The sequence below is a fragment of the Tripterygium wilfordii genome, chromosome 7, assembly GCF_013401445.1.
Source record: "Tripterygium wilfordii isolate XIE 37 chromosome 7, ASM1340144v1, whole genome shotgun sequence".
In the NCBI taxonomy this organism is placed as follows: domain Eukaryota; kingdom Viridiplantae; phylum Streptophyta; class Magnoliopsida; order Celastrales; family Celastraceae; genus Tripterygium; species Tripterygium wilfordii.
The window spans coordinates 6322712-6341537 of NC_052238.1; the positions used below are offsets into that span (position 1 = coordinate 6322712).

Consider the following 18826-nt stretch of genomic DNA (forward strand, 5'->3'; position numbering starts at 1 on the left):
TTCCTGGAAATAGCCTCTCCACATATTAGATGAGATAATATTTGCATACATCTTGTATCTTCCGACCCTACCCACTACCGGGAGGCTTATGTACCATTGTTGTTTGCTATTGATTTCTTATTTTACGTAAAAACATCATCTTGTACAATACCATTATAATGTTGCATGATGGATTCTGAATTTCGGATATGTTTTCTGGTTAACCTTGGTGCTTAAATTCTCATGGCCTCCCTTTTTAACTCGTTCAATGGAGATACAATGACTGAGCAGAAATTTGAAGTTTCATTGTTCCTGGATTTGCTCAGTCAAGCTGAAGAATTCAGTTTTGACCCTCCAGTTCAGGATCACTTATCGGTTAAGGAGGTTGGTTGAAAACAAAACGGTAGATGGTTAGAACGGTAGTGCTACGGGTCCATAAACTTATATAATTTAGGGTGGCATGCCACCTATCCTTGAGGTGTCACTAACAACTAATGTATAATGATTTTATTGGTTCTGGCATGTCACATCAACATGCTACGTAGTGTAGTCGGACTACACAATAATTTTTCACACTTGCCTATGCAATTAATTTTTTTTAAAATTTTTTCTTTTCTCAAACAAAATTTTAAAACATTCTCTCTCAAAATAATTGGCACAAACTGAAGTGTCGGTTGGCAGGTTGACTAGTCAAAATTGTCCAATTATATTCGCGGGTGGCTCTTAATTGTCCTGTGTTTTATTTGGGTATGATATGCGGCACAAATTGATAAGTGTCGATGGTCAATTTGGAACAATTTGATAGTCAATAGTTAAATTGGAACATTGACCATTTTTCGGTGGCCAGTAATTACATTAACCCGTAGTAACTAGTAAGTTGAGATTTGGAATAAGAGCAAAGGAAGTTGTTTCAACTTCACTTGACCTCCCAAAGTTGGTTTAAGCCTTGTATTTTGCTTAAACCATTGGAGACATCAACAACTTAAATTTTGGATGCTTATGCTATTGAATACGATTAGTAGGAGATAAGAAGGCAACTTCGTAATGGCAAAACAAATTAAGCACGTGATTTAAGCTTTCAATTTCTTTTCAAAGAGAATATATATATATATATATATATATATATTTTTTTTTTTAAGAAATGATATATTCAAATTCTAGAGAAAGACAAAGAAATAAATTTAGCACTAGGACCAAATTTCCAACTATGAAAAAAATTCTATGTTATTGATGAGTACTTACGCAAGGCTTTATTCACACCAAACGGCAAATTGATAAGGACCTTGTTTTTTAATAGGGTATTGCCGTAATAGGTGCCATTGGTGAATTGGTGAGAATGAAGATAGAATCAACCAATTGCTGGATTGCCTTCACTTTTTATGTTGGTCTTTTTTTTGTCATGTTTTTGAGATAAAGTAGTAAAATCAATTTACATTCTTTTTTGTCATACAAACATGTTATTACATTGTTTTTTTGCCATACAGACATACGATTAATTACATTTACAGACCTGTGATTACATTATTTTTTTGCGATACAGACTTGCAATTACATTGTTTTCATACCAATGTAATTTTCAGAATAGACAAATATATGCTGGAGAAAAAAAAAATCGACAAACTAATCAAGAATAACAAGGTAGATACATTGTCTTAAAAGCATATTCATTCAAATGGTTGTCAAATACAGTGTTACATTATTTTCAATACAATGTAACTTCCAAAATATGCAAAAAAATGAAAAAAAAATCACATTGTTGCTAGAAGTGGTTGGACACGTTGCTGGAGGTGGCTAGGTGCCTAGATCGACAAATTATATTATTTTTAAAGACAATGTAATTTGCTCAGGTCGTCGAAATTCAATAGCTATCTGGTTAGAAAATTGGTGGGTAAGGTGCGTCTCGATGTTTGGAGTCCAAATATAAGATCGGTTGTTGGAAGAGCTACAGTGGTGGTGGTTGTCTCATGAGTGGGAGGGAGAAAAGGAGAGAGGAGAGAGAAAGGGGGGAAAGAGAAGAAAGAGAGAGAGAACGGATGGTTATATAGAGACAAAATTCTGATGTAGAATACTATGTGGAATGTCACATAGAATTGAGAAGGGTTAAAACAAAAATTGTTAGGACATTTAGCATTGCCGTATTTATCACGCACGCACAAGGGATCCCTTGATGGGCTGGCTGTCTTGGGTGGGTTTTCGTTGATACCAATCACCAATCACTGTCTCTATGCTAAATGACACCATCTTAAAAAAGATTAAACAACACCAAATTATCTCTATATAGACACCACTTGTGGCACAAAACAGCAAAACATCTTCTTTGTTCTTTTATGCACCTTTTCAATTACTTAGCAATGCATCAATCACTCATCCTTTTTTTCATTATTTTCTTATTCCATATTTTGATTCAATCTCTTACAGAAGGGAAAAAGATCAACTTCAGCATTGATCTTTTTCATCGTGATTCGCCACTATCTCCACTTTATAACTCTTCTCTAACTCCATATGAGCTGATGAGAAAGGCTGTGCTACGTTCCTATAGTCGAGTCAACTTTCTTCGCACATCTATGCATATTGATGATAAGCAATATGTGTCATCGCTCAGTGAATATCAAGGTCAATATTTCATAGAGGTTTATATTGGATCCCCACCCGTTGCATTCCATCTGATTGCTGACACCGGAAGTAGCCTCATATGGGTAAAATATTCTCAAGATTATAAGCCACACCACTTTTATCCACCAAGTTCATCCACCTATCAAAAAGTTTCTTATAACTCAGAATTTTGCAAGGCTTTGGGCAAAAGAAATGCTGGGGACTCAGAGAGTTGCGAATATGATCGTTCTTACCCGGATGGTTCATATACGTCAGGAATCCTAGGCAAGGAAACTTTCCATTTAAATCTCACCACACATGGATCACATCCTTTTGACGGAATAGTGTTCGGATGTAGTAAAGAACATTACTTATACGGAGGGAATAGTAAATTTCAAGGTATTGTTGGCCTCGGAGCAGGAGTATTATCGTTAGTTTCTCAATTGAAATCTAAAATAGAATCCAAATTCTCCTATTGCTTAGTTCCCATCACTTCAAAGAAAACTAATAAGTTGAGATTTGGAGCAGGAGAAATGATTTCTGGGGTAGAGGTTGTTTCAACTCCAATTGTACTTAAACATCCTCCTAATCACTACTATGTCAGTCTTGAAGGTATTAGCATTGGAGGAAATAAAGCAATCACAGGTCATCGTCGAGGTAAATATATCATGATAGATTCTGGAACTTTTCTTACAATGTTACACTCAAGCCTATATAATAATCTCGAACCCATTGTTAAAAATGCAATCGATGGTACCCCAATAGAAAATCCATCGGAAAATTTTAAATTGTGTTATGAAACCAAATCTATTAGACTTAACGACCTCCCAAAAATGGTGTTCCATTTTGAAGATGCAGACATTCACCTACTACCTGTTCACACATTTATGCAACGTCCTGGTGATGTGGTTTGTATGACAATAGTCCCAAATGATAATCTTTCGATACTTGGAAGTATGGCACAAGTGAACTTTCTAGTGGAATTTGACCTCCAAAATAAAAAAGTTTCTTTCGCTAGAGTAAATTGCGCGGCAATGTAAAATGTAGCATCTCGAAACCCCTTCAATGTTATGTTACTCTCTATAACTTAAAAGAAGTGTACTTATGTCTTTATACTCCTCAACTATATTAAATCTAATTAATAAGGAGGAGATTATGGCTTTGTATTTTCTTTGGAATTTGCACTAACAAATAATTGAGGATTTATAACATATATACAAATTGGTACCATATATGTCGCAACTTTTTAAATCTTGTATATATAGTTTATAATCATCGAGTGATATAACAAGTGAAGTCTTCCCACTAATTATGTTGAAACAATGAATGCCTTGCTTCAAATTGGCATCGTCCTCATTTGAATTAATTTGATTATCTTTAAAAATTAAATATATTATTTTGCCATTTTGCTGTATAAAATCCAGCTAGATTGATTAATAAAAAATTGAATTGTAATAAAATAAATTATTCATAAAATAATGGGAAACCAAGAAAGCAAAACAAATAGTGCCGAGTTGGTTGATTCTCTTTGATGCAATAACAAGAGCACCCTAAAAAATTGTCGTTCAAATTGCTTACATTCTCTTTGGTGCAATAACAAGAGCACCCAAAGCTGGTTGATGATTCCAATTAATAGTCTAACCAAAAATTAACACATTTTAAACGATATAGATCATAATTTTTTTTTCAAATAATTGGTTAGAATAATTGATTTCTCCTTCACAAAATTGAATATAGCCAGCTTTTATATATATATATATATAAAAGTTCCCCTATAAGGTCAAAAAATGAGATTATAACTTTTAGGATTCTTTTTTTGGGTTTAAAATATTTTTTAAAAAGTTTAAAAACATATATTTGTGTTTTGATCAGTCTTAACGAACCCAATAATATATTTTTTATTCGAAACAAAAATCAAATGATCGGAAAAGTGTATTTATATCTAACGTTCCAGAATTATCATGCATTGATGTTTTTTTGATTGTGATTGTTGTAGGTGGTCCATCACTTGTAAGATGATCAACTAGCTCTCGACTCTCTCCAAGGCCCAAGGCTTGTTCCCTCAATGCTAGGTAACTAGGTTGTTGGTGGAATCCAAGTGTTGTTGAGTAATGAAATTGCTGATATTGATATTATGGGTTGCCATTTTTTTTTTGGGTCTTGGAAGGATAGAGTGAGAGTGTTGGAATTTTTTTTGTTGAAGAAGAAAGAAAGGATTTTGTATTTGCGGGACGTTGTGTCTTGGAAGGATAGAAAGAAAGTGTTTGAACGTTGTTTGAAGAAGAAAGAAAGAATTTTGAACCTCCTCTCATACCAGGATAAAAAAACATCATATATCATCTTTATCCTTTAATGTTGGTAAAGATCTTTGAATGCTGAACCGTATCAGGTAACATTATTGATGGCTACCCTTGTCATTAGCTCAAGAGATGAAGTTAAGAGATGAGGTCCTCTGCTAGACTTTATTATCAGTTTGTTGTTCTGATAAGAACTGAGTGTAGTGACTTTTGTTGCCAACTGAAGATATATGTTGGATCAACACAGCGTTTATCTGAAGTATGTTTGTTTGCATGGATATATCATTTGGCATGAGCTAGTTACGTTGTACTTGTACCAAACCTTTCACTTGAAATTTTTGACCTGACCATGTGTGTAATAGCAATGTGTTCTTTTTCATCAAAACCACCATAAAAGTGAAAAGCTTTAATCCGCTAAAGTAATGTCATAATTTATTATCCCACATCAGATTGATATAAGTATAACCCAATCGAGTGACATATAAGTCAAGGCCAAGTACCTCTCACACTGGAAACGTATTTTCTGGGCTAAAGTACTACAGAGACGGCTCAAAAAAACAAAGTCATGCGGATCTCTAGTCTATGAAATATAGATTATTGCATTGTAATCTCACCAAACAACAATGAGCTGGCTCATATATGATTTATAAGGATTGAGTTCTGTCTTAATCTAACACTTCTACTTCTGCCTAGAGGTTTGCGGTCAAGTTATCCATTCGAAACTAGAAAGGAATACTCTTTTTTTTTTCCTCATATTTTGGTCTCCCCATTGCTTGTGATTCAAGAATTTACCAATTACTTTGCAGTCCGCAAATGTGATTTGAGCTGAATAACTCACAGACGCCTTAGTTTTTTATTTTTTATTTTATTGAATGGTACATATCATGAGGTCTGCATGGGTAGTTTTCCTTTACATATAGATCATGGTATATTATCAGACAATTGTTTAAAGAAGCAACAATATTATATCCATATTTGGATGTCCTTTAAGGTTCATGATCATATGATTAGGCACATGAGCTGAAAGGTCATCAGGCCAGGAATACTATCTTTTTGTTGTGCTTAATTATATAAGGTGAAACAAAAATGGGGAAGATACTGAAAAAATCAGTCTTATTTCTATTTGCCATCCTTCACAATATGGTCAGTTACATATTTATTGCCTGTAACAGCAATTTTGTTTTTCTAAATAGGGCATTGACAAACTTTGTTTGGCAGGCTGTTTATAGCAACAAGTGCCGGAGAGATTGATTCCGAACCTGGTATTTCTTTTCATTTCCAGCCTCAGTAATCCGTGATGGCACTGCTGCATGCCAGTTGCTTTACAGTGTAGTAGTTTCTTGCCGAAAACGGCTTGTTGTTTGTGAAAAAGTGTGAAACTAACAATATCAATCGGTGGCATTGACTACAATACTGAACTGATTGTTGTTCATGCCATAGTGAGTAATGGATATGTATCAAAAAGGTCAGCGGGCAAACCAAGTGCCATATCCACTTGGTTAACCTTTAAACATCAGCTGGGCATATCAGAATTAATGCTTGGAATGCCTGTAGGTCTACCGAAAGGGACTCTGAAAAATATCATTAATCATTCACTTAGGTAGGGGGCTGTGATGTGGACTGATATATGAGCATACTTCATGTGAACATCATGATGGCCTGTCTACCAACTAGATGCCCTGATCCATATTAGTCCTATGGACAGTGCATTAGGTTATCTGAATAGTTGTTTCCTGGTTTGAGTTGAGTGAAAATGCCAAGTCTGTCAAATCTGTTTTATTGCATTGTTATCTTATCAGATAATATCACATGTGGTGGTGATATCACCCTGGAAAAGTGTAGCAGACATGTTTGAATACTAGCTAATGGACTTCATCTATACAAATCTTTTAAATCTCCAAGTGGTCCTGCATGTTTCTTGAAGTAGTGGAACATGGGTTGTTGCTTCTTACAAGAATGCAATTGCACAATGACTGCTATATTTCTGATGGTTAGTTGGATAACAAAGCATGTGATTGCCTTGTGACCTTGTCCCTCATCGAGCCCTATCTACTTGCCTCTTGGTCATTACTCAGAGATCAGAGATGAAATGTTCTTGTATAAGCTCTTTCATCTATATATACTTGTCTGTGTGTGAATTGGCAAGCAACTCAAGTTCTAGTATCCTCACACCAAAAGTACCTTTTTTCCTTCAACTTCAAGTATTCAGAGATTTTCTTTCCCTTGTTAAGCATGGGTTTTCGTTTGCCTGGTATTGTTCAAGCTAAGAAAGCTCTTCGACATCTTCCCGGTACTGCTAACCAAGCAGCTCCAGGGGCCTTAGATGTTCCAAAGGGCTACTTTGCAGTATATGTTGGTGAAAACGAAAAGAAGCGTTTTTTGATCCCAGTATCATACTTGAACCAGCCTTTGTTCTTGGATTTGCTCAGTCATGCTGAAGAAGAATTTGGATTTGATCATCCGATGGGTGGTCTTACAATTCCTTGCAGTGAAGACATCTTCATTGATATCACTAATCGCTTAACCAGGGCATGAAAGAGTACTTGGACATCGAAGAGGCTGAACAGTTTTGTAGACATTTAGCATTGCCATGTACAAAACAATTTATTTCATCTTTTTTCCTGCATAGAAATGCAGTTTGTTACAAAATCTCACCAAATTGATAATTAGAAATATCATATCAACTAATTCTTTAGACTCTGTAATTCTTTCCTTCTCTCTTTAGACCTGCTATAGAATTCTTCACTTATTTGCCCTCAATATTATCCAAGGGTTAGAGTTTGGTCTGGCAATCTCTATCTATCTTAATGAATAACATGGCTCTGAGTCTGTAGTGAAGATGGTGTAACAATGGGTTGGCTCATGTATGATTTATAAGGATTTGGGTTCTCTCTTAATCTAACACTTCTACTGTTGCGGTCAAGTTCTCCATCTGAAACTAGAAAGGATTAATCTATTTTTCTCTTATTTTGACCTAGCTCCCCGTTGCTTGTGATTCAAGAATTTACCCATTACTTTGCAGTCTTCTTGTTGTGCTTAATTATATAAGGTGAAACAAAAATGGGATACTGAAGAAATCTGTCCAATTTCTATGTGCCATCCTTAACAAATATAGTCAGTTACATATTCGTTGCCTGTAACAGCAATTTTGTTTTTGCAAATAGGGCATTACGGACTTTGCTTGGCAAGGTGTCTACAGAAACAAGTGCTGGAGAGAGTGATTCTGGACCTGGTATTTCCATTCATTTCCAGCCTCAGTAAGCTGTGGTGAAAGAGTGTGTTCCCACCCGAGGGGAAACTGAGCCAGAAGACCAAACAAAGTCAGGAGCTGCATGCCGGTCTCTTCACTGTGTAAGAATCCATATTTACCTTTTTTTGTCCAGTTGCTCTACTAATTTCAAGTGGAATCCATTATGTTCTCGTCATAAAAATGGCTTGTTGCTCGTGAAAAAGTGTGAAACTAACATTATCAATAAGTACTGGCATTGATTACAATACTTGACCGATCATTGTTCATGCCATAGTGAGTAATAGATATGTACCATATGGGTCAGCGGGCAAACCAAGTATCATGTCCAGTTGTCCACTTGGTTAACATTTAAACATTGGTGATCCATCTCAGTAGTACTGGAAGGAACCCTGAAAATATCAATAATCATTCACTTTATATTTGTTCACTGCTAATGACCTCTACTTTATGGTTATATAATTTAACAATCATTCTATCTAGTAGTCCTAGGAACATCCTAGCAGACATGTTTGAATACTAGCTAATGGAGTTCATCTGTACAAAATCTTTTTATATCTCCAAGTGGTCCTGCATGTTTCTTGAAGAAGTGGAGCATGGGTGGTTAGAAGAATGCAATTGCTGATCAATAACTGCTATATTTCTTTTAGTTAGTTGGATAACTAAGCATGTGATGGCCTTGCGACCTTGTCCCTCACCCAGCCCTATCTAGTTGCCTCTTGGTCATTACTCAGGGATCACAAATTCCTGTATAAGCTATTTCATCTATATATACTTGTCTGTGTGTGGATTGGAAAGCAACTCAAGTTCTAGTATTCTGAAACACCAAAAGTTCCTTTTTTTTTTTTTTTTTTGTCCTTCAACTTCAAGTATTCGGAGATTTTCTTCTCTTGTTAAGCATGGGTTTTCGTTTGCCTGGTATTGTTCAAGCTAAGAAAGCTCTTCGACATCTTCCAAGTACTGCTAACCAAGAAGCTCCAGGGGCCTTACATGTTCCGAAGGGCTACTTTGCAGTTTATGTTGGAGAAAACCAAAAGAAGCGTTTTGTGATCCCAGTATCATACTTGAACCAGCCTTTGTTCTTGGATTTGCTCAGCCATGCGGAAGAAGAATTCGGTTTTGATCATCCGATGGGTGGTCTTACAATACCATGCAATGAACAGATCTTCATTGATATCACTTGTCGCTTGAATAGGTTGTAAAAACATCACATAGACAGAATAGGATAAAACAGTTTGTACAACATTTTTTCATCTTTTTGCTGCATAGAAATGCAGTTTGTAAGTATCAGATTGAAAGATCCTGGCCCAAAAAAGTCGGGCCGGCCCGATGTCGAGCCTATCAATAAACACCTACACAGCTATATATATATCTATGCACCATAGAATTCTTAAATGAGTATTGTATCTATTCGGATTCGAATCCATTAGATATTAAAAAAAGAAAAGAAAAGGCAGGTCACCATCCAATGCAAATGTTGGCAGCTTGGCACACCCTTTTTTTTGGAGCCAATATGTATTCCTCTTTCTTTCTTTGGTTTTACAGGCAAGCTTGCGGTAAAGAAGGTAAGCATTTAAGATTATAAATATGAAAAATGCTTACATAATTTCTAAAAAGCCTTGTATTTTGCTTAAACCATTGGAGTCATCAACCAAATTTTGGATGCGTATTCATTGAATACGATAATTAATAGAAGACAATCTAAACAATATAAATTACAAGGAAACTTCTTAATGGCAAAACAAAGCACGTTATTTCAGTTTTATTCCTTTTTCTTTTTCAGAGATAATATACATATTTTATTTCTATCCATAGATGATACATTGGAACTATGAAAATTAAAAAGTTAATGATGAGCCAAGTACTTTGTTGGCTTTATGCACACCAAACGGCAAAGAATAATTTAAGAAAAATGAGTTTTTTTTTGGTCTTTTTTTCATAAAAAATTAATGATAAAGACGCATAGATAATGGAGCAATAGAGTACCACCAACTTATCTCTATGTATACATCACTAAAACATCTTTTCTTATAGCCGAGCCAACTTCTTTCGCTCATCTATGTATATAGATGATAAGCAATATGTGTCATTGCTCATTGAAGATAGGGGTGAATATTTCCTAGAGATTTACATTGGATCCCCACCAGTTTCAGTCATTGTGATTGCAGACACCGGAAGTAGCCTCATATGGGTAAAATGTTCCGGAGATTATAAGGCACACCACTTCAATCCACCAAGTTCATCCTCCTATGAAACCGTTACTTATAACTCCAAATTTTGCAAGGCATTGCGCAAAATAAATATTGGGGACTCAAACAGTTGCGAATATGATTATTCTTACAGGGATGGTTCACGTACATCAGGAATCCTAAGCGAGGACACTTTACACTTAAATTTCACTAGCAGTGTACACATCATTTTCCTAGAGTAGTGTTTGGATGTAGTAAAGCACATTAAGGCCTTGGAGCAGGAGTATTGTCGTTAGTTTCTCAATTGAAATCCCAAATAGAATCCAAATTCTCCTATTGCCTACTTCCCATCGGATCAATGAAAACTAATAAGTTGAGATTCGGAGTGGGAGAAACAATTTCTAATGTCAAGGTTGTGTCAACTCCACTTGTACTTAAAGATCCTCCTACTCGCTACTATTTCAGTCTCGAAAGTATTAGCATTGGAGGAAAGAGAACAATCTCAAGTCAAAGTCAAGGTAATATCATGATAGATTCTGGAACTGCTCTTAGAATGTTGCACTCAAAGCTATACAAAAGGGATTAGTGGTACCCCAATAGAAGATCCACCGAAAGAATTTAAATTGTGTCATGAAGCCAAATTTATTAGAGCTGATGACCTCCCAACAATGGTGTTCCATTTTGATGGTCCAGACATTCACTTACAGTCTGCGCACACATTTATGCGATATCATACTCATGTGGTTTGTATGATAATAGTCCCAAATGATAATCTTTTAATATTTGGGAGTATGGCTCAAGTGAACTGTCGAGTGGAATTCTACGTCGAGAATAGAAAAGGTTTCTTTCGCTGAAGTAGATTGCACGGCAATGTAGTATATGGCAGCCCCTTCAATGTTATGTCTTTATACTCTTCAATTGCATGCTACTATGATTAATAAGGAGGAGATTATGGCTTTGTATTTTGTTTGAATTGGCACAAATAAATAATCCAGGATTTATACCATAAATACAAACTGGTAGTTTGCATCCTCACAGCGAATAAGTGGAAGCCCGCCCAAAATGAAGTCATTCCCGTGAAGCCCGGCCCACCTGTAACCTCATATAGAAGTTCAAGTCCTAATCAAATGGGCCCAACGACCGGATAAGAAGGGAAAAAAAAAAAGCCGAATGAAACAAAGGGAAAGTATAAAATGCCTGCTGCAAATCTGCAATTGAAGGTAAGCCTGGTTTAATATAAATATGAAAAAAAAAATGCCTATATATATAATTTTTAAAAAGCTTTGTATTTTGCTTAAACCATTGGAGTCATCAAACCAAATTTTGGATGCTTATTCATTGAATACGATAATTAGTAGAAGACAATCTAAACAATATAAATTACAGGCAATTCTTAATGGCAAAAAAAAAAAAAAAGAGCACGTTATTTCAGTTTTTCTTTCTTTTAGTAATAGATAAATTTCTTTGGACATGCAGAACGCCATAAACAATGGGCTGTCTCTTGGGTGGTATTCGTTGATACCAATCACCGACTCTATGACAATGATATCCCCTTAATAAACAACATTAAACACTACCAACTCATCTCTCTCTATATATACACCACTTGAGGCACAATACACCAAAACATACCATTTCTTCTTGTCTTAACCTTTCAATTACTTAACAATGCATCAATTACACATCTTTATTCTTATTCTTTTCTTATTCTATGTTTTGAATCAATCTCTAATGGAAGCCAATAAAATTAACTTTACCATCGAACTTATTCATCGTGATTCACCACTTTCTCCTCTTTATAACTCTTCTGCCACTCCATACGAGCTCATGAGAAAGGCTGCACTACGTTCCTATAGCCGAGCCAACTTCTTTCACTCATCTATGCATATCGATGATAAGCAATACGTGTCTTCGCTCACTGAATATAAGGGTGAATATTTCATGGAGATTTACATTGGATCCCCACCTGTTGCATTCCTTATGATTGCAGACACCGGAAGTAGTCTCATATGGGTAAAATGTTCTCAAGATTACAAGGCACAACACTTCAATCCACCAAGTTCATCCACCTATGACACTATTCCTTACAACTCAGAATTTTGTAAGGCTTTGCGCAATATAAATATTGGGGATGCAAACGCTTGCGAATATGATCGTCAATCTTACAAGGATGGTTCATATACATCGGGAATTCTAAGTAAGGATACTTTCCACTTAAATTTCACTAGTAGTGGATCACATCCTTTTCCTGAAGTAGTATTTGGATGTAGTAAAGAACATCACATATATCAAGAGAGTAGTCAAGTTCAAGGTATTGTTGGCCTTGGGGCAGGAGTATTGTCATTAGTTTCTCAATTGAAATCCCAAATAGAATTCAAATTCTCATATTGCTTACTTCCCATCGGATCAAGGAAAACTAATAAGTTGAGATTCGGAGCGGGAGAAACGATTTCTGGGGTAAAGGTTGTGTCAACTCCACTTGTACTTAGAGATCCTTCTAGTCGCTACTATCTCAGTCTCCAAAGTATTAGCATTGGAGGAAAGACAACAATCACAAGTCAACGTCAAGGTAATATCATGATAGATTCTGGAACTGCTCTTACAATGTTGCACTCGAGTCTATACAATAATCTCGAAGATATTGTTAAAAAAACGATTGGTGGTACCCCAATAGAAGATCCACCGAAAGAATTTAAATTGTGTTATGAAGCCAAATCTATTAAAGTTGATGACCTCCCAGAAATGGTGTTCCATTTTGATGGTGCAGACGTTCATTTACAGTCTGCTCACACATTTATGAAATATTATACTCATGTGATTTGTATGACAATAGTTCCAAATGATAGGCTTTCGATATTCGGGAGTATGGCACAAGTGAACTTTCAAGTGGAATTCGACCTCCAAAATAAAAAAGTTTCTTTCGCTGAAGTAGATTGCACGGCAATGTAACATCTGGAATCCTCTGCAATGTTATGTCTTTCTACTCCTCAATTTCATGCGACTATATTAAGCCTAATTAATAAGGACGAGATTATGGCTTTGTAATATGGATTTGTGAATTGGCACAAACAAATAAATGCAGGATTTATACCATATATAGTAATACGAACTGGTACGATAGCACTACTTTTTTCAATCTTGTATATATATGTAGTTTGTAATTATTGATTGATATAACAAGTGAACTCTTCCGGCTAATTATGTTAAAACAAAGAACGTACGTCTAGCTTTAAATTGGCATCGTCTTCAATTGAATTTATTTGATTATATTTTAAAAATAAATCTCTTTATATAATCCTCTATACATACGTATGTATGTGGTTCCAGAGAGAAACATATTACACAAGTAAATAAGCTGTAAAGTTCTAATTCGTTAAAAATATTCCCAATCCAAAAGCCTAGTCTAATGCTTTCTGGTCAAAAATCTTGACGACTTGGCTATTAAATATGGTTTGAGGCGTTGTAACTTGTAAGGCTCAAATGGAAGGTACTTTTCCTTCTTCTGCAGAATTGGTATAGAGAAGAATATTACCTCAAAGCCCAAATCTACTCAACGCATCAGATAAAGAAGATATCGTCAGATCCAATGAGCCCAACTCAGGCAAGAAGCACAAGCCCATATTCAACATAGAAGCAGAACTCTCCTTTAGCTTTATACTAACTTGTACATACTTCATTGCTTATCTTTATCTTTATCTTTATCTTTGTACAGACAGTCAGAGTAACGTTCGACAGTACAAAGATAAAGATAATCAAGGGAAATGGCAGGATAATGGAGGGCATGATGAGATCGGAAAGTGGCATTCTGCATGTATCATAGGCCTCCATAAAGCCTTGCCCACCAAAACTTCTTCCGTTTCTTTCTTTTCCTCACACCCCAAAAACCAATATTCTCCTACGGTATTTATACATCTATCAACCCATAGAAATTCCTAAATGAGTAGTGTATATAGTTGACTTTGGATGGCTCAACAGTTCCTTGAATAACAGCAACTTTTCCACAGATTGCACACAAATACAAAGAAAATGGACACGAAAAGACTCAACTGAACTTTACCCATCGAATAAAAAGCACAATAATATCGCCCTCTCAAATGTAAACGCAAACAAACACACACGTGAAGGAAATATATAGGAAATATATAAAACAATAAACCCTAACCCTAACACAAAGAAACAAAGCGAAGCAAAAGTGAACGGAACAACCAGTCAAGAAGAAGGAAGGTTAAAAAAAAATAACACCCTAATGGTCTGTTCCTCGTTATTGAAAAACAATATCAGCTAACCTCGCAGCGAATAATTGGAAGCCCAAAATTGTTCTCTAGGCTTCTGAAGGCCCAAACTCATATGGGCTAAATAAAGTCGTTCCCGTGAAGCTCGGCCCACCTGTAATCAGTTAACCTCATATAAAAGTCCTAATCAAATGGGCCCAACGACGGGATAAGAAAGGAGCAGAATGAAACAAAGGCAAGTGTAAGATGCTTGCTGCAATTGAAGTAGAGGTGGTAAAAAATTGGTTCCATGTCGGTTTCAGGTCGGAGAACAACATGAAATTTTTACATGTTGAGATCCTTATTCGGATTGGAACAAAGTGTAAATGTAAGATGCTTGTTGGGAGGGCTGTCCAAAAAATCCTGACAAATCGAACTGATCGTCAAACTGATCGTTTAGTTGGTTATTGTCAAATGTATAATAGTGATTACTGACCAAAAAATTGAAAAAAAAAATTGACAAAACCATCAATAACCGACCAAATGATCGGTTAAATTTATGATAAAAATCGACAAAAACCGATCGTGGATATCCCTAGTTGCAATTCAAGGTGAGCCTGTCCCCAGCATTTAAGTTAAGTATGGAAAAAAAATGCCTATATCATTTTTAAAAAGCCTTGTATTTTGCTTAAACCATTGGAGTCATCAAACAAAATTGTGGATGCTTATTTATTGAATACAATAATTAGTACAAGACAATCTAAACAATATAAATTACAAGACAACTTCTTAATGGCAAGTTATTTCAGTTTAATTTACTTTCTTTTAATAATAGATAAATTTATGTTTTTTATTTCTATCGAGAGATGACAGACTGACATTTATAAACAATGAGCTGTCTCTTGGGTGGTTTTCGTTGATACCAATCACCAACTCTATGACAATGATATCCCCTTAATAAACACCACCAACTCATCTCTCTATATATACACCACTTGAGGCACAAGACACCAAAACATATCATTTCTTCTTTGCTTACCTTTTCAATTACTTAACAATGCATCAATTACTCATCTTTATTCTCGTTCTTTTCTTATTCCACGTTTTGGATCAATCTCTAATGGAAGCCAATAAAACTAACTTCACCATCGATCTTATTCATCGCGATTCACCACTTTCTCCACTTTATAACTCTTCTGCCACTCCATACGAGCTCATGAAAAGGGCTGCACTGCGTTCCTATAGCCGAGCCAACTTCTTTCATTCATCTATGTATATCGATGATAAGCAATATGTGTCTTCACTCACTGAATATAAGGGCGAATATTTCATCGAGATTTACATTGGGTCCCCACCAGCTACATTCCTTGTGATTGCAGACACCGGAAGTAGTCTCATATGGGTTAAATGTTCTCAAGATTATAAGTCACACGACTTTAATCCACAAGGTTCATCCACCTATGATACCATTCCTTACAACTCAGAATTTTGCAAGGCTTTACGCAATATAAATATTGGGGATGCAAACACTTGCAAATATGATCGTCAATCTTACAAGGATGGTTCATATACATCGGGAATTCTAAGTAAGGATACTTTCCACTTAAATTCCACTAGCAGTGGATCACATCCTTTTCCTGGAGTAGTATTTGGATGTAGTAAAGAACATCACATATATCAAAAGAATAGTCAAGTTCAAGGTTTTGTTGGCCTTGGGGCAGGAGTATTGTCATTTGTTTCTCAATTGAAATCCCATATAGAATCCAAATTCTCATATTGCTTACTTCCCATCGGATCAAGGAAAACTAACAAGATGAGATTCGGAGTGGGAGAAACGATTTATGGGGTAGAGGTTGTGTCAACTCCACTTGTACTTAGAGATCCTTCTAGTCGCTACTATCTCAGTCTCCAAAGTATTAGCATTGGAGGAAAGAGAACAATCACAAGTCAAATTCAAGGTAATATCATTATAGATTCTGGAACTGCCCTTACAATGTTGCACTCAACTCTATACAATAGTCTCGAAGCCATTGTTAAAGAAGCGATTGGTGGTATCCCAATAGAAGATCCACCGAAAGAATTTAAATTGTGTTTATAAAGCCAAATCTATTAAAGTTGATGACCTCCCAAAAATGGTGTTCCATTTTGATGGTGCAGATATTCATTTAGAGTCTGCCCACACATTTATGAAATATCATACTCATGTGATTTGTATGACAATAGTTCCAAATGATAAGCTTTCGATATTCGGGAGTATGGCACAAGTGAACTTTCTAGTGGAATTTGACCTCCAAAATGAAAAAGTTTCTTTCGCTGAAGTGGATTGCACGACAATGTAGCATCATGAAAGCCCCTGCAATGTTATTCATGTCTTTATTCTCCTCAATTGCATGCGAATATATTAAGCCTAATTAATAGGGAGGAGATTATGGCTTTATATTTTCTTTTGAATTGCCACTAACAAATAATCCAGGATTTATACCATAAATAGTAATACGAACTGGTACTATGTAGTTTAAAATCATTGATTGATATAACAAGTGAACTCTTTCGTGTGAGTGAGTTATTGGTAATTTGGTATCAATGAAAACCCACCCAAGTTACAGCCCACTGTAAAATTATTGGTAGGTGATAAAATATTATAAAATTTATGGTTATCTATTGTTCCAATGTGAATGGGTGTCAGGTGGTTTAGTTGACACTCATGACTTATGTATCTAGTATCTCGTAAAGGTCTCGAGTTCGTTCTTTTATTTTGTTTTTTAATTACTTAACAATGCATTGATTCATCTTCATTCTTATTCTTTCTTTGTTCAAAGGCCTAAGTCAATCCCTAACTGACCGAAAGAGAACTTATTTTAGCATCGATCTTATTCATCGTGATTCACCACTATCCCCATTTTACGATCCGTCTATCACTCAGTCCGAACGTATGAAAAATGCCACACTACATTCCCTTAATAGAGCCAACTTCTTTCACTCATCTATGCATATCAATGGTAAAAGAGTTATGTCACCACTTATTGAAATTGAAGGTGAATATATCATGAAGATTTATATTGGTTACCCACCAATTGAATTTCTTGCTATTGCAGACACAAGAAATAACCTTATATGGACACAATGTGCTTCTTCTCATATAAATCACCACAGAAATGGAAAGTTCTTTAATCCGCTACAATCCACCACCTATGATGTCGTTCCTTATGGATCAGAATTTTGAGAGGCGCTGCAAGAAAATTGGAGTGGGCTCTTAAATTCCTGCAAATACAATGAAACTTACAGGGATGGTTCATATACAACATGGATACTAGGTAATGACACAATCTACTTAAATAAAGCTAGCAATGAAGTAATTGACTTCCGTGGAGTAGTGTTTGGATGTAGTGAACAAAATTACTTACACGATGCTAATTTTGGTATTCAAGGTATTGTTGGTCTTGGACCAGGGTTGTTATCGTTAATTTCTCAATTGAAAACCTCAATAGAACCTGTAGTACCCGGTTTTCGTCCGGCCCAAAAAAAAATAAAATAATAATAATAAAAAAATTAAAAAAATTAAAAAATTAAAAAAAATACAATAATAATAATAATTCAAAAGCCCGTTCTGTAGCCCGTAATCTCACAAAAAATTCAAAGTCTGTTTCTTGGACCCATAAGCATGCAAAAAATCCTAAAGCCTATTTCTTGGACCATAAGCCCATAAAAATTCCAACCCAAGCCCAATATAACTAAACCCTAGAAAATATCTAAAAAATAGGACATTTAAATAAATAATAAACAAAAGAAAATTCTTAAGAGAGAAAGGTGGGATTTTGGGATTTTTGAAATAAGGATAAGTTAAAAGGGGGAGTGGCAGCCACATAAAAAAAAAAAAAAGGAGGCGGCATAAAAAAAAAGAAGAGGAAAAAGGGTAAGAAAATCGTGTGAGAAAGGAGGGGGGGCACAAGAAAAAAGAAGAAGAAAGGGATTAAGAGAGAAAGAAACCGTGAGAGATAAGAAGGAAAAAACCAGAGAGGAACCAAGAGATAGAGGGGAGGTGAAATCGGCAGGGAGATCGGGAGAGAAAGACTTCACTAAGCACAGAATCAGAGAGAAATGGCTCACGGATTGAACTCAGTCGAAAACAGATAGCAAAGCCGCATAGAGAGACGGACGAACTCAGTCGTTACACAAAAAAAATCAGAAGGGAGGAGAGACGAAGTTGAGAAGAGAGGAAGGAGGTAATTTCTAGTTTGTATTTTTGTATTGCGGTTTACTGCTGTGGACTTCGCCCGACTTTTGATACATGAATTTCTGTTTGTATTTGAA

General features: G+C 35.7%; 6 protein-coding genes across 6 annotated transcripts; all 6 read left to right on the plus strand.

Moving 5' to 3' along the window:
• The first annotated feature begins 222 nt into the window (after positions 1–222).
• On the plus strand, positions 223–6472 carry LOC120002539 (aspartic proteinase CDR1-like). The gene is made up of 6 exons (XM_038851306.1): positions 223–363; positions 1277–1364; positions 2398–3590; positions 4568–4581; positions 6087–6155; positions 6241–6472. Exons 1-6 carry the CDS (start codon positions 223–225, stop codon positions 6470–6472), a joined length of 1737 nt encoding a protein of 578 aa, XP_038707234.1.
• A 583-nt stretch (positions 6473–7055) lies between these two features.
• LOC120001758 (auxin-induced protein 15A-like) lies at positions 7056–7639 on the plus strand. Its single transcript, XM_038850209.1, has one exon. The coding sequence runs from the start codon at positions 7101–7103 to the stop codon at positions 7401–7403; it is 303 nt and encodes a 100-aa protein (XP_038706137.1). The 5' UTR covers positions 7056–7100; the 3' UTR covers positions 7404–7639.
• A 1307-nt stretch (positions 7640–8946) lies between these two features.
• Positions 8947–9387, plus strand: LOC120001759 (auxin-induced protein X15-like). The gene has a single exon (XM_038850210.1). The coding sequence runs from the start codon at positions 9015–9017 to the stop codon at positions 9315–9317; it is 303 nt and encodes a 100-aa protein (XP_038706138.1). The 5' UTR covers positions 8947–9014; the 3' UTR covers positions 9318–9387.
• A 787-nt stretch (positions 9388–10174) lies between these two features.
• LOC120002540 (aspartic proteinase CDR1-like) lies at positions 10175–11158 on the plus strand. Its single transcript, XM_038851308.1, has 3 exons — positions 10175–10469; positions 10586–10822; positions 10941–11158. Exons 1-3 carry the CDS (start codon positions 10175–10177, stop codon positions 11156–11158), a joined length of 750 nt encoding a protein of 249 aa, XP_038707236.1.
• An 877-nt stretch (positions 11159–12035) lies between these two features.
• On the plus strand, positions 12036–13253 carry LOC120002541 (aspartic proteinase CDR1-like). Its single transcript, XM_038851309.1, has one exon. The coding sequence runs from the start codon at positions 12036–12038 to the stop codon at positions 13251–13253; it is 1218 nt and encodes a 405-aa protein (XP_038707237.1).
• A 2382-nt stretch (positions 13254–15635) lies between these two features.
• LOC120002542 (aspartic proteinase CDR1-like) lies at positions 15636–17738 on the plus strand. The gene is made up of 3 exons (XM_038851310.1): positions 15636–16473; positions 16631–16768; positions 17335–17738. Exons 1-3 carry the CDS (start codon positions 15636–15638, stop codon positions 17736–17738), a joined length of 1380 nt encoding a protein of 459 aa, XP_038707238.1.
• The last annotated feature ends 1088 nt before the right edge of the window (positions 17739–18826 follow it).